At 43.2% G+C, this 15932-nt stretch overlaps 1 protein-coding gene across 2 annotated transcripts in view; it reads right to left on the bottom strand.

Moving 5' to 3' along the window:
• Positions 1 to 15932, bottom strand: part of Nr3c2 (nuclear receptor subfamily 3 group C member 2) — a 202593-nt gene that overhangs the window by 72604 nt on the left and 114057 nt on the right. For both annotated transcript variants that reach the window (XM_048333746.1, XM_048333747.1), the window contains exon 3: positions 14312 to 14451. In XM_048333746.1, coding sequence (XP_048189703.1) covers positions 14312 to 14451 — 140 coding nt within the window. The remainder of the gene's footprint in view (positions 1 to 14311; positions 14452 to 15932) is intronic.

Here is a 15932-nt window from a genome sequence, read left to right as displayed (position 1 = left end):
ATTCTCCTGAAGAGAAAAGCAGGGGGTCTGAAAGTGTTTCTCAAAATAACTCACATCACTCAGATACTCAGAACTTAAAGATTTCCATTTCCTTTAAGGTCTCCTTATACTATAGATATAATTAAATTTCTCAGCAGCACTTCAGTCCATGAAGGCTAAAGCCCAACTCTAACTCAAAAATTAAAAACAGCTGGAATTCATAAAGCAGAAGGATTTTCTACTTTGGGAAGAAGATTATCACAAAGTATGGCACAATTTTATGAACTTATTAGTCCAACTAAATGAATTTACATTCTGCAGCGCTCCAATAATTTTATAAGTTTGGAGTACTGCCCAAAAACAAAATGGGGATTTTTTTATTGCTTTTTTAATTTTTTACAGGGAAGCCAGAATGATTTACATCTAAAAATAAATTACACATTAAAGTACGTGGCATAAAACAAACGGCAATAGGTGGATGGTAGATAGCCTTGTGAATTTCTTTCTCAAGAAACAAGTTAAACTATTTCTGAATGGAATCCCCAAACTATTAACATCATGTATTTAAATAATCTAATATCAAGATGATACCAAGCTAAATACTGGTTCTGACAATTTACTTCATTGATAGAAAAGATCACCAGGAGAAATTCAGAAACTACTGGGGACTAAATCCAAAACTTGCAGCATCATTTCTACTACTTAGAGCAAAGTGTTTGAGCAAACCATCAAAAATCATCCTTTTACCTGACTTGCCACTTCTGAGATGATTAATATTATTTCATATTTTTATTATGCACAATTAGAAATTCTACTTTCAAATGTATCCATCCTTAAAAAAAACAAAACAGGAAATTCTGTGAAATCACAGATGGAAATGACACTTGAGTTAATCTTTGCTGTTTGTTTTCCAAAGCCAAAACAGTGTTTTTCCTCAGCTGAAATGTACAATTGGACTGATCCTATAAGTAGAAAATGACTTGAGCTTTTCAATGCCATCTGTAGGAATGCAAAAGAACTGGACAAACTGACTAACATGGGTCACAACTGCAACAAAAAAAATGTCATTTTGCCTCACAAAGAAATGAGACTGGAGTAAGATATCAGAAACTGGGAGAGTGACTTAAAAATAGTAATAGATATAAATTGTATCAAAAGACTATCATTAGATGTTGAATTACAAGGCACCACAGGGATTCAATTCAAAAGATAAGAAGTTTCCGCTTTCTCCCATTGTTCAATTTTAAAATATTGCATTCTCTAAGGTTGGATACGAGACAGCTATTTAACAACTGCCTGGCATTTACACATGATTTCTGAAGAGATCAGGTATCTGAGCTTAAGGCTCATTCAGTATCCATTCTCCTGCAATGACTAGGTTCTGGGTTCCTTGGAGGAAGGAAAGGCAGACTCGCTTGCTGCTTTCCACACAGGTCCAGCGGGAAGAAGTACACAGGCAAAGGTGATAGATTGTGGTAAAACTTGCCAGGGGCCAAGTTCAAGTACCAGGAATACAAGAGTCCAACGATCTTCCCAGAAACTGCCACCTCTTCAATGACCAGGGACAGATACTTCAGGATGATGGGCCAGGATGAAGGAAGGCCACACAGGAATCAAACAGCAGGGATGGGGATAAGTTGGAATGGCTCCAACTTCTGGGAGAGGCGGGCTTCCTCTGGAAGACCCTACAAGTGACACAGGCTGTGCTGGAAAGGAGGGAGGGGCAGCCCTCAGCCCTTCCTGCTCTGGACCTAGGAGTTTGGCTTTTCAACACACTTTTCTATTCACTCCAATAATGTAGGACTAAAGTCTGGGAATAAAGTCTTATATCTGCCTGTCTTGGCTGCCAGGAGGCTGTGTAAAGCAGACTTTCTGCTCTGTTACCCACTTGTGAGGAACTCAGTCAATCCACCACTCCTTTATTTTCCTTCAGGTTGACCAGTTGTCTCTCATCTAGGTGGTGGAGATACACATGCAACAAATAGATTCTCCTTTGCACTTGGGAAGGAGAAGCCTGGTGACTGAACTTAATGCCACTGAATGGTAAATTCTACTCTATGTGTTATCTATCTACCATTAAAAAACAAAAAGCAACTGTGATATACGGTTACCAAACAGCATAAGATAAAGTGTTGCCTGCTGGGGGGTGGGGTTGGAGCAAAGGTCTTCAAATATGCTACTGGTGGTAATGTGAATCATTGCCACCTTTGGAAAGCAATCTAGCTTCCTTGTTAAAGTTGAATTCCTCATTGGCTCCAGACACCTTGGTAGGGGAACACTCTTAAGGACATGTGCAGGTAGATGCCCAGTGTCCTCTGAGAACCACCATCTGCCCACTAGAGTACGTGCCCCAGAGGAGCAATCTGCCACACATATATTTACATCACTCCTATGGGCCTTGAATTTCCTGGACAAGAACAGTGAACCTCATAACACAAACTGACTCTCATGTAATTCTCCACATTGCCTAAAGGGAGGCATTGTTTTGACTTCCTCATTCTGTGTTTCTAAAGCTTTAGAGAAAACATTTTCTTGTACAAGCTAGGAAATGGACTACTTATTAAAAAAACAAAAAACAACTGCCTACCCACCTCAGGTTTATCACCAAATCATCTGTCTTTTATTGTGGGAAGTTTAAAAGTCAATTATAAAGTAAAGAAAAACAGTTCTCAGGTACAAGAAGCTGAGGTTTGTGAGTGAAGTGCTAGTGTGATAAAGTTCAGATATTTAGATTTCCACATTAAGTAACTTGACAAAATGTCAAGTCAAAAATCATGTCTGGGGGCTGGGAATATGGCCTAGTGGCAAGAGTGCTTGTCTCGTATACATGAAGCCATAGGTTCAATTCCCCAGCACCACATATATAGAAAATGGCCAGAAGTGGCGCTGTGGCTCAAGTGGCAGAGTGCTAGCCTTGAGCGGGAAGAAGCCAGGGACAGTGCTCAGGCCCTGAGTCCAAGGCCCAGGACTGGCCAAAAAAAAAAAAAAAAGGCTGAGATCTGGCAGACCACAGTTTGAATCCAGCTGGGGAAGAAATGCTCTTAAGACACCATCCCCAAACCTTGTAAGAAGGTTAATGCATTGGATGACAGGTTTCTTCCATACTTCTAGACTTTTACCATTTAAGTAAAATAAGTAGCTCTGACATGACAGGCATTTATGTACATTTAGGGAATATGTTTCCTTAAAAAAGAGGACATTGGAGTCAGATTTTCATCAGTTTCTACGTATCCAGTCTCACTCCAGTCACTTAACTGCAAGTATTGGCAAGTGTAAACACACACACACACACACACACACACACACACACACACTACATCAGCCTATGGGAGTATGCTGTGTGGTTTGTCCCACGTTCAAGCCCATCAGGCCTGAGCTCAGCCTGCCAGGATGTCTGTAGGGTCTGCTTTTGTTTTGTGTGTGTACCCATACTGGAGCTAGAACTCAGGATTTTCTGGTTCTTGCTTCAGGGCTGGGCACTCCTCCACTTGCTCTGTACTTCCATCGCCAGTTTTTTAGTGGTTAAGCGTTTGTGTCCAAACTCTCTTTGTCTTATTTCATTCACATGTCACGGGGCCTTTGATCCTCTCCCCTGACTCCAACTGTACAATTAAGATCAGGTGAGATGGAGCTCATCGTCATGCCTGGGTCCTTCCACATCGTGGCCATTAAGGAAATGACGACTACTCTCAGTGTTCTTAGCATTTGTCAGACTGGACATGCAGCCTAGAATGTATAAAGTGCTCTAGGCGTTTCCTTGATGGAATGGTATATAGAATGTCTAAAGAACAATGATTTTGTGTGACAGACTCCATCTCCACCCGGCCCCTTCCCCCCCACACTAAATATAAAAATGTGTATTTGAAACCAGTAAGGGGCAGCTTTGAACCCTGGCGAGGGAAAAGAAATGAAATTGTATGTAGGCCTAGCGCAAGCAGCTTTCCTATTGTTCAAATGGCTGTTTTATTATCAAATAGGGTGATGAATGACATTAAAAGCTGTGATATTATTTTGTAGACAAGAGTCACTGCAGGAGGCTAGATGTGGGCACAGTTCAAAAGTCCTCAACTGTAATTTTTCTAAAAAGAGTAATTTCAATTCTAACTTGAAACAAAATTTTACCAAAATTCTACTTGTGCAGTCCTAAGATGAGAATGTCTTTTATTAAAAAAACAAAAAACAAAAACCAACACTTTTGGAAGAAAGAACAGGGAATGCAGTACTGAGGTTTTAAAACAGTAGGCAGTTCCTATCCCTTCGAAACTAAGGGTGGCTGAGTACTGGTGGTTCATACCCCAGTCCTGGAACCTCACAAGGCTGAGATCTGGGAGACCTCATCGCCATAATAACTAGCAAAAAAAAATGTAGAACTGGAGGCATGGCTCGGGTGGTAGAGATCCAGTCAAACAAAAAAAGCTGAACAAATGCAAGGCCTGGCCTACAAAGCTCAGTACCAACAAAAGAAACAAAATCAACACCAGTCTCAGCATGACTGCTCCTTGAATACACATTTCTCTCTGTGCTGTTGCCTTTACTATTGTTTTCCCTAAAGCCACAACAGCAACAACAACAAAATCCGAGCCATCTAAAGGGATGTAATCAATCGCTAAAGGAAAAAAGTACTACAAGTGCTAACCAGTGTTTCAGCTTAACTTGTAAATATACTTGTGACTACAAAAGATTATCCAAAGAGAGTTAAGTATTTAAAAATATATAATTTGGTGAAAATACTACATCCGCAGGTATCTGAAATCACATTCTTCTTGAATCCACTGAGCAACTGGGAATCTTCAAAGAACTCCTACTTGGATGAGTTTTTTTTTTAATTGAAAAAGATTTAAAAAGGTAATTTGCAGAAATGCAAAAAAGCACTTAATAATGCTATTTCTGCATCTCTTAATCTACTTTTCTTTTAAAAACCACGGTTGTGTTAGTGTCTATTAATACTCTTTTTTTATTAGAATCCCTTTTAAATATAATTCCAATCAAACTGGATAGATATAACAAAGAAGAAAAAAGGCATCATTCATACTTATACAATATCTTTCAGTAAAGAGAAAGTAAGTTCTACTCTTTTTTTTCCCCCTACATAAATGAAGAAACATAATCATGTTACATTTCTGATGGGTTTTTCTGTATGGGAAATAAAATACACTCAGTTTTTCCAGTAAATTTTCAAATGCAATCATTTGCTAGTTTGTTTTACAGAGAATGTGTTCACAACTCAATAGAAGTTAATTTTTCCTATTAAAAGAATTTCTTTTTTGTTCACATCTCTTCCCCGTGGGGTCCCTGCTATAAATTACAATTCAGTCTGATAAAGAAAATAGTTACCAGCCTCTGAACACCCCAATTTTCTGCCTAGTGAACTGCATTCAGTAGTGAGAAATTGTGTGGAAAGAAAAAAAAAAATCTTCCCCGGGCCAATGTGATTTCAACATGAATTGTACTTCCTTGATGAAGGGAAGTAGTAGCATTCATTCCGAAGGCTCCGTAGAAGTATACCGGTTTATAGATAATTGTCCCAATACAGGAGACGATTAAACGAATACCCACGCTGCTCAAAATAAAGCCAAGTGTGGCACCTGAGATCCCTGCACCTTTTAGTTCATGGGAACGCACTCCGGCGCTTACCGCAAGCCTGCTAGGATGGCTCCTCCTCTCTTCTGGGATGCACCCTGTGCTCAGGGCAACTCCCATCTCCAGTGACTACTTTATCTCCAGTGGTACCAGGGCGATACCTTCCTTCTCGCTTTACAGTCTCAGCAGTGCCTTCTGGCTTCATCCTCCATGCTCAGGACCCCGCTTTGATAGAAGGTTAAGACTAGACCTGAGCCACGCACACAGCGCTCTTCCTTGATACGCTGGTTAAATTAGATAAAGTCGGCTCGCTCTTTCAGTATTTTCAAGATGCCACAAAAATATACTGAATTTTAAATGCTGCCAATGGCAGTAACTCAAATTAAAAAAAAAAATCTGAATCAGACATGCCACAAATGACACTAAACTCAAAAAAAAATCCCCAACAAAATAGGAGTTCAAAATAAAAAGTCTCCTGTCACTTAATGACATTTCTCTAAGAACTGCATCTATTAGGGATTTTCATTCCAGATGGAGAGACGTGTCTACCCATGCTCTCCTCTCCCTATCCTTTTGTGGGCGTCACTTCAGCTCACACTGTAGGGTGAAAAACAAGCAACGCTAGTGTCAGTACTAATGCAGTTCTGCATGGAGTGGCCTGTGTAGACCGGGTGAGCTGGGATAGACCGCGGAGCTAAGGGGCCACAAGGAAAGCGACGGAAAAGCAATCGACCTGGTTTCCCACTGAAGCCATTCGGCAAGACTTGGGGACAAGGGCGAAATGCAGTGCATTTAAGAAATCCTGTATGGTGAAAGATAAAACAGAGGGAAGTAGGATATAGTTGGGATCTTCTAAATTAAGATCTATAAGAGAGCGTAAAAACTATGCTTTACTTATAATTTTAAAAAATGATCCTATAAGATGATGTTTATCGAAATGAATGCCAAGAAAGTGAAATAAGGATTTTTTTTTTTGCTTGCTTTTGTTTTTGCTTCCTCCCCCTTCTTTGTCAATGTTTTTAATTTCTATACTTTTTGTCGGGTATGTGAGGTTATCTGTTTGGGGGAGGGTAAGGGGGGCACAGAAAGGGTGGGCCAAAGGGTGACCAAGTGCAGCAGTGACACTCACTAGACACTATGCTGACAATGAACTGCACAACTTGTGGGGGAGGTGGGTGGCTGGGGCGGGGGGGGGGGGAACCGGGAGAAAATTAGGGAAGAGGTGAATAAAAGAAATGTACTCATTACTAGACGTATGTAACTGTGACCCTTTTGTATATCACCCTCCCAATAAGAATAAATTTAAAACAATTCTTGTCCTCCTTCACAACAAATAGTTAGCATTGTACATTAAGCAGCTACGGTGTAAATAGTCCGTATTTTACTGAAAACAGACTAAATTCTGGAGAAGGGAAAAATGTCTTTACATGGGCGATCCATAAAGCTAACTTCTGTTGTTTCCAAAATGGCTTCAACATAGGAGTACTAATTTTTAACTTTGTAACTCTGAGTGGGGCAGGGCCCAAGACGGGTTTCCTTTTGCTTACAGAAGAAGCAGCAGACATACAATTATTTGCTCAGTCTTGGAGTGGGTTGTGTCATTCCGTATATTTCTTTATGATGGTGAGGTCTTTAGTCTATGGCATCTCACAGGACAGGTATCGAGAGGAAAGGTTCGAATCGCCGGGGAACATCGGGAACGTGCAGACTGTGAATGACCAGTCCAAGTGGGTGGTAGGGATCATCAAGCTCAACAACCTTCAGTCCTTCCCTCTGAACTGAAGGAGATGGATCACAGGAAGGCATCTGGAGGAAGGACTCCCCCCATCCTACAAAGTCTATAGTTTGGAATCCATTGAAACAACCAATACTTGAGTGCACCTCCACTATATTGACAGTGTAGTCCACAGAATGAATTTGTATCGAAGGAAAACCTAACATCCTCACCCTATCTTCTACTTCTACTTGCTCTTAGTGCTTTCCTCATGTGCCCTCCCCCTCAAACTGGGCACTGAACCCCAAGACCCTATGTGTATTACGTAAGCACTCTGCACTTAGGACACTCCCCTAGCCCCTTTGATTTTTGTTTCTGGCACCAGGATCTCACGGACCACTTGGGCTGGCTTCAAATCCCATGGTCCTTCATCTCCCTAGCTGCGGGAATTATAGGGATGTGCCATCACTCCCAACCTCTAACTGACTGGAATTCTTGTTGATATGTGAGGATGCCCTTCTAAATTTATAGTGTTCCACCTTTTGCATTATTTCTTGCTTTTACTAACCAATGAGTAAATTCCATATATCACAAAGAGTTGTAAGGGTCAAATTTCAATGATTTAAAGACTTGTTAGAGGTGTGAGACTAAAGGTCTTTATCCGGAGAGATAAGGTTAATTTCTCACTCCTGCCGAGGAATTATCCACCTATGAAACAGGTAGACTGAGGTAGAGGAGACATCAATCAGTAGGCTGTCTACCCAGTGGGGAGGAAGTGGCAGAGATGGGATTTGAACCCCATAAAACCCAGATATTCTGTATGTACCTAACACATAAGCTAGCCTGCCTCTCAGAATTACATCACAGACCAACTATTTTTGCCCATCAAAAAAGGAAAGGAACACCTCTTGGCTGTAGAATACTTAGGAAGAGCACATTATAATTTAATAGTTATCTTGCCATACCCTCTAAATAATTAATTCCAAGCCATTCCAAGTTGAAACTCTAATTTGAATTTCTGTTGCTTAATGGGAAAAAAAAGGGTAATCTCTATTTTTCCTTCAGAAATGAACTTCCTATTTAAAGAAAAAAATTACCCCGACTATCCGGAAGTACCTCTTTACTGTCTTGATATTCATCTAAAGCTTTATTTAAAATTTTTAGCTTCCTGTATTTCATTTCCTATGTGTGATAAAAAACGAGATGATGTAGCCTATCAAGCTCAGCACACGGTCAGGAGAACGGCCTTCCCGGAACGAAGCCGAACGTGACCGAATCTTCGGATCTTTGACTTCTGCTCAGGTCCGGCAACTGGGAAACCTATGCGAGAGTCATTGCCAGAATGCATCTTGGTGCTGTGGTGAACTCCAGCAGGGTACATGAGCTGGTATTCCACAGAATGATCACATTTTTGAGAACACAGTGGGTCAGATGACACCATTGTTTTGGGGTTAGCTTTTAGAAAGTTCTGAGCTAGCCTTTACCAAGACCTCAGGGCAAACATTCTCTTTCTCACCCCGCCCCCCCCCCCCCCCCATTTCTGGCTGTACGTTTTTCTGTCTTCTCCTTTGTCTCTGCTCCTCTTATTCTTGTTGTTTCATTACTTGAAATTTCATTTGAACTTAGGGAAATCCGGGAGCTGCTTGGATGTTATTCTAATACACGATGGGTCGTAAACCAACACATAACCATGGGGAATAACTTTGAAAATTACTTTCCATGCTCCTGGATTTCTACTTTTCAAATTTACCACATGAAGTGCACCTTGATTTAAAACTTGTAAACTAGAAGAAGTGCTCTTTGAATAACACTAATTTACTCTGGCTCTCACATCCCTATATCAAGTCATTCTCTAATAGATGGCTCTGAAGTATTTTCTGCTACAGAGAAACCAATAAATGGCACAGAGTCAGGAACCAGGGTGAGCCCTACAGGTCAGCTCTCAAGCACCCGACCAATCCTGCCAGAGTGGCCGGGACAGGCTGGGGATTGCCTCTAGACTGTTCTGCAAATCAAAACCCCTCCAATAGCATACTTGGGTTGGGAATCTGGACCTGGTTAACAACCAAAGCACAATGATGAATAAAGAAACAAAAACATAGACCAAAAATTTCCAAGGTTCCATCATGGTTGAAATTTGGTAAAGATCTGAGTCATCAGATACCAAATAACCAAACCTTTTTTGTTATAACTCGGAGGATGAATGAGAGGGAAATGACCCACATGACTGTGACACCACACATACTCTCTATCCTTTGTTCATGCTGTCTGAGGTCCTGTCCTTGGCTCACTCACTGAGTCTCTAAGTATGTATGCCTGGAGCAATTACCTCTTCATTCACAGATGGTAAGTCCCAGATATGTTTCTTTGGTTGGCTGTGGGGCTTGAACTCAGGGCCTGGGCACTATCCCTGAGCATTTTCCGCTCAAAGCTATTGCACTATCACTTTGAGCCACAGTGCCACTTCTGGTTTTCTGGTGGTCAATTGGAGATAAGAGTCTCGTAGATTTTCCTGCGTGGGTAGGCTTGAATCTCAATCCTCAGATCTCAACCTTCTGAGTAGCTAGGATTACAGGCATGAGCCACCAGTGCCTAGCTCAAATCCCAGATCTTGACTTTCAACCTCGCTTTATTCCCCAAGGTACAGATCCCACACTCCACTTCCTGTAGGACACACACACAAACATTCCCACAGACGTCTCAAACTCATCCTAAACCAAAGCCACTCTGTCCCTTTATCTTTGCAGTGTTGTTTTTTTGTTCTATAGGAGCTGTTGATATTTCATGTATTTGGTAAATACCTCATGTACCTATTTTGTTTACTTGCTCCTAGCCTGAGCCGGCCCTGTATTTGCTTATTTAGTATAATGTCTGACATTCAGTAGGGACTAAGTGAATTTTGGAGAGTGACTCTTTCCTCCTATGATCCTAAGTGGTTCCTGCTTTGTGGGAACAATCTGTGTGTGTGTGTGTGTGTGTATGTGTGTGTGTGTGTGTGTGTGTGTGTGTGTGTGTGTGTACTGCAGTTTAAACTCAGGACCTGGGCATTATCCCTTAATATTTACACTCAAGTTTGGTGCTCTATCTCTTGAGCCATAGCTCTGGGTTTTGGTGGTTATTTGGTGGTGATCAGAATCTCAGGGACTTCCCCGCCCAGGCTGGCTTTGGGATCCTTCCATCTCAGCCTCCTGAGCAGCTAGGTTACAGGCGTGAGCCACTGGTCCCCGGCAATGCCAGCACTCGGGCTTCAAAGGGCACCAGAGCCACTCTTGAGGAATAATCCCCATTTGACTTCTTTGTCCCGACATTGGGCTGCGAGTGTCAATGCACTCGTTAGGTTCTGACCAGGGTCATCTCTTGCCGGAAGGGTAGAGAACAATCACTGGGCTTCACCCATCTCAGGAAACATATGTGGCCCCAGCCAGATCCTCAGTGGAGGACTGAGCTCCCCACCGGGCCGTAGGAGGCCTTGCGGGAGTCTGTCCATCTCCCCATCCGGCTATGGGAGGCCTGGTGGGAGTCAGTCCTGCCTCAGGGTGAGCTCAGGCTGTTCCCTGGAATCCAGGTCCTGCTCCCAGTCCGCTTATCCACCCACATTTTGAAACCTCACCCCATGGAGACATCTTGTCCTCACCCCCTCTCCACATTGCCAAGTCAAATCTTCTATATTCAGTTGGCGGGGGGCGGGTCAATGCTTCCAGAAGGCTCTCTTCACCTTCCAGAGTGGCCTAGATGTCACGACTCTGTGTGTTTCCATAGCAACCGATTGAAGGGATATCAAAAAATCAGGCGGACATTTGCCATATGTTTACTCAAGGAAGAAAAGAGTTCTTTAAAAAAAAATCATAGATATGACCAACTGGGTAGATATTTATTTAAGCTCTTATAGTAAATCATTAGAAAGAATGCGGTTACCTGACTTTTAACTCTGAGAGAAGGACAAACCCCAACAAGGCAGTCTTTCAAGTGTTTCATGAGAAGACTGTGAGGTGGTCCCCGCTTCCCTGCTGCCGGGGGAGGGTGGGCGCTGCCAGGTGACCTTCAGACCTGGCACCCAGAATCCGGGACCCCTGGAGACCTGAGTTTGCATTACTCACCGGAGACCTCTGATAACAGATTTTTGTCATTTCCTGGCTCTGTCGATGACTTCATTTGATATTGCTAGCTGTATCTGAGTTAGTGTACCAACTCCAGCCTGACCTGCCTCACTTCCACAGAACTGCTGCCTTCTCTTTCGCCCATCCCTGGCCCCATACCCCCTGCCCATCACGCCTCCCCTGCTCTGCCTTCTTGCTGAAGAGGTGCCCACCTCGTACACAGGGACAGCGTGGGGTCAAGACAGCGAGACTCTTGAGGCATGGCAGCTGGCTTATTTCAGACAGAAGTTTCACCATTTTCCCCTGGGTTGGCTTCGGGCTGTGATCCTCCCAATCTCTGCCTCTTGCATAGCTGAGATTCTAGACATGTATCAACATGCCTGGCTTTCCAATGCTATCCTTACAGCAACCTCACTTCAAGAACTGCACTTGTCATTATCCTGCTTCCCACAAAACATCTGGGACATGATGAGATGTAGCTGACCTTACCAAGAGGTTAGGCCTCTTCCGCCTAACCGACTGCTTACAATAATAGAAACCCGGTTGACTCTACATGATAATGAACTCTCTACCTCTTTTACAACTTTGTAACTATTTGGTGATTTGTGGTAGCTGTGTCTTCCAGACACTTCTCATACACCAGGTTTCTAAAAAGGAAATTAGGTTATAAAATACTATGCTGAGCCTAAAGTCAGCTCGCTCATTGAGAGATCACCACATGAAATATACCCAGGAGATGAAGTAACAGCATTTTACAGTTGGAGCAAGACCCAGTGGGCACAATCTCAGGCGAGAATGGGAAGTTACAGATTAGATGTCACAAGGCCTGCATAAATCTTCGAGGTAGTTTTCCATCAATAGTGTACTGATCTGGGGGAAGTGCTTTTAACCTTGTCGTTCGTATGCCACAGGGTTCATCATTTATTTGGTGGTGATACTATCTGCGGTCTTGCGAGATCCTGAAGGAGGAAGTCCACGTTGCTGAGGTGGCAGAGGAGTAACAAGTCTGGCTGGTGGCTCTCAGTACCTTGCCGGCCGTGCGAGTCCCGGAAGGAAGAGGAAGCTTGTCGTTCCTTTGGGAAGTGCAATTCTAGAAAGATCTAGGTCTAGGGACAGGTCTAAGGACAATCTAGCCCGTCACAGGAAACATGGAGATGTGATGAAGAAAACTGTAGTAGGACTGAGCTCTGAGGAGCTCACGGGGCGGTACGTGGTTTATGCCATCTGGGACCTCGAGCACGTCTCAGAGGGGAGCAATGACCCCATATTCTGATGCCGTATTAAAATTTATGGAAGGTACACCTACACTATACCACCGTGTAACGTTCTCCGGCTCTGTGAACAAAGGCAACACTGCATTTATGTACTTATTTATTTGTTTTACAAATAAATGGAGGTAGCCGCTTAGCTCGGTGACCTACCTCAACCTCACACCTAGTGAGTGCTGTCAGCGAGAGAAATCGTCTTCTGATTCTCAAGCCAGAACAACTTCCACCACCAGGGAGAAACTGAATTTAAAATATTATACACATATTCCTTATATTTTTAAGACAAAAAGGTCCCGAAACCTCTAAGGCAAACAAATAATTCAAGGTTGAAACGAAAACTATGAACTCTCATGTACAAACTTCAAGAATTGGGTTGTTCACTGACATTACTGGCAAATGAGGTAGTCTGGAAAAGCGTTCTCAGTGTTTCTATATTAAATGTTTAAGAAGAAAGGAAGTATACCTATACATCCATTAAGCAAAATGGAAAGAATATGATTTATACTTCAAAAAATATATAGTCTCCAAAAAGTCACCACTGAGCAAGTATGGCATACTTCAGAACAACCAGCTTGGGAGAATAATGCTTTAGGCAGCTTGGGCCTCTGGGCTCTCTGGCGATGTTTCCTTGGCTTGGTATTGTGAGTTCTTTTCAGTGTTCACTAACTTCCCTCATCTCAGCAACCTCTACCCTCCACCGCTGGGAATTCACTATTAGAATCTAAGGAGGAGCCTAAAGATCACAATGGACCAAAAAAATGAACTCAGCAAATTTAAATACACGGACACGTACACCCACACGTACTGCACACAGCTACACAAGGCACACAATGTGTGTGCACACACACACACATTAAGGATGTCAAATGGTGTCCCCTCAAGTCTTCACTTATTTCTACTTTTATGACCCAGTATGCATGAAAAGACTGAGAGAGAAGGTAGGATTTTCCTGAGCTACCTGTCCCTTCACACCTGGCTTACAATAATTCCACTAAGAGCGAAAACTCTCCACATTCAATAAACCACCGGCTTATGTCTGATGTTAATCAACTACTCACAAGCAAAGGAGGTAGGAGAAGGCAAAGAGTGTGGTCAAGGACACACATTGTAAACCTCCAATTTTTCATTGCATGTACTTATTTGGAAACCAACTTACTGGAATAGTTGGTAGATAAAATGATCAAACACAACTTAATGACACACTGGATTCCAATTCCGTCCGTACTAATGCTCTAGTTTGCACCAACACAAAGGTTGACACGGAGACACGAAAAAGGCAGAGATGATGTGTTCTGGGTATGTGTCTACTAAAAAATTGCTGTTTTAGAACATGCAAATTAAGTTTACAACGGCACTGTTGTTTGTGCCTAAGTCTCACTGAAAAGAAAAAAAGAAAGTTAGCTGCGACAAAACAAGAAAAACAACTGAAACTTTTTCTTCTGTCATCCTGAACTGTGTGCCTCACATTGAATATGGCTCAGTGGAGAAATATCCAGGTAGTTTTTGTTTTGTTTTGCAGATAAAACATGTGTGCTATTCATTACTAAGAGATGACATCAAATCACATTTTTGAGACATTTCCAACGGTGTGTTCACGTGGGCTGTGCGCGCGAGTGCAGGCCGGGGGCGGGGGGGGGGGGAGGAAATAAAGCGACACCCACGTGAGTATTTACCTTCCACGGCCCTCTTGAAGAAGACCTTGCAGCTGCCGCACGTCACCACCCCGTAGTGGCACCCCGACGCCTCGTCCCCACACACCAGGCAGATTTTGGAAGGTCTCGAGGATCCGGTGGAGACGCTTCGTAGAGTAGAGCTGGTGGGAGAAACGGAGATTCGCATGACCGTACCGTTCCGCACATTTCATACGCTGTTCAGCTGGGCTCAGGATCAACCCCAGAGACTCCCCCTCCGCCCCCTGCAACGTCCCTCACCCCACAGTGGGGATGGGGTCACGCTGGTTCGCGCCCCAGTGCTCTCAAGAAGAGGCCCGGTGGCCAGGGAGACCACATGGCTAGCATGGTGCTCAGCCACTCTGCTGGCTGCGGAGAAAACGGACAAAACCAGAGAGTAAGGCCGTCACCAGAACGCAGCCAGGGCACCTGGAAGGGACGGGGCGGCTCACGGTGACACCCCTCTGCCCTCCTGCTGGGGCATCTCCGAAGTACACTGCAATGAAACACGCCCCACTCACACTCAAGACCAGAGATGTCAGTAGTGCCACAGCTGTTTTTATTTTTATTTTTAACTCCTCCGTCCAAAACAAGCCAATACCTTAAAAGAACGCTTTCTTGCCTTGACAGTCAGCAATCTTACCCTTCTCCAAGCTCCCGTTTCTCCCTGCTACCTTCTATCTTTCGTATGTCTCAGGTACCTCATCTTACCTCCTCGTTTAACAGGACCATATAAAAAACTGACACGGAACATTTATGGTAACTATCTACCTCAGGTTTCTTCGAAGGTAAGAAAGAAACCAAAGGGTTCTGGGAAACTAATTTTTGTGAAGAGGGGACACGAGGATTCTTTTAAGTAACCATCTATCTGCATCCTCCTTTAGAGAAATCTCCTCCCTCTATTTGATGCATCGCTGTGTCAGTGACACATTCCGTATAAAACGCTGTAATGCTAACAGGGACCCATGCTCCGTTCAGTGTACAGTATACAGAGCAGGCAAAGCAGCAGCTCCTGCTCAAGTCATAGCCCAGATGCACTTGTCTACCACTTCCCACAGGTCCTGTACAAGGTAGTAAGGGAATGCATACTGGAAAGTTTGGTCAAAGTTCCCGGGGACACAGAGCCTCAGGGAATTCGCTATGGTGCACAGTGGCAGGGAGCTAGGTACTCTGCGATTCAGTGTCCGTCCTAGGAAGGGCAGGGCTACAAGGGACAGAAAAGACTTGCTCCAATGCAGCAGGTAGATAAAAGGCAGAAGAAAGAGGGGGGAAAAAAGTGAGGTGATCATGTTCAGAAAACTTCAGGAAGAGCTGTCTCCACTCTCACATCCACGCTTCCACCTTGGGGTGAACACAAGGACTCGAGGGAGCCACAGCAAGGGCCCAAAGCGGTGATGTCACAGACATAGTTTGTGTTTTTCATATTTAGCTGAACCACAGTGCAATCATATCGATATATAGACATATGCATACCTACACATAGGTACACACGTACAAAACACAGTACAATCCTACTTACATATAATACCACATACCTATAGATGTATACATACATACATACATACATACACAGGCCCACACGTATATAACATGTAACATAAACACCTAATAATATTTTAAACGA

This window comes from Perognathus longimembris, chromosome 24 (assembly GCF_023159225.1).
Source record: "Perognathus longimembris pacificus isolate PPM17 chromosome 24, ASM2315922v1, whole genome shotgun sequence".
NCBI classification, from domain to species: Eukaryota; Metazoa; Chordata; class Mammalia; order Rodentia; family Heteromyidae; genus Perognathus; species Perognathus longimembris.
This window is presented reverse-complemented; position numbering and strand designations above follow the sequence as displayed.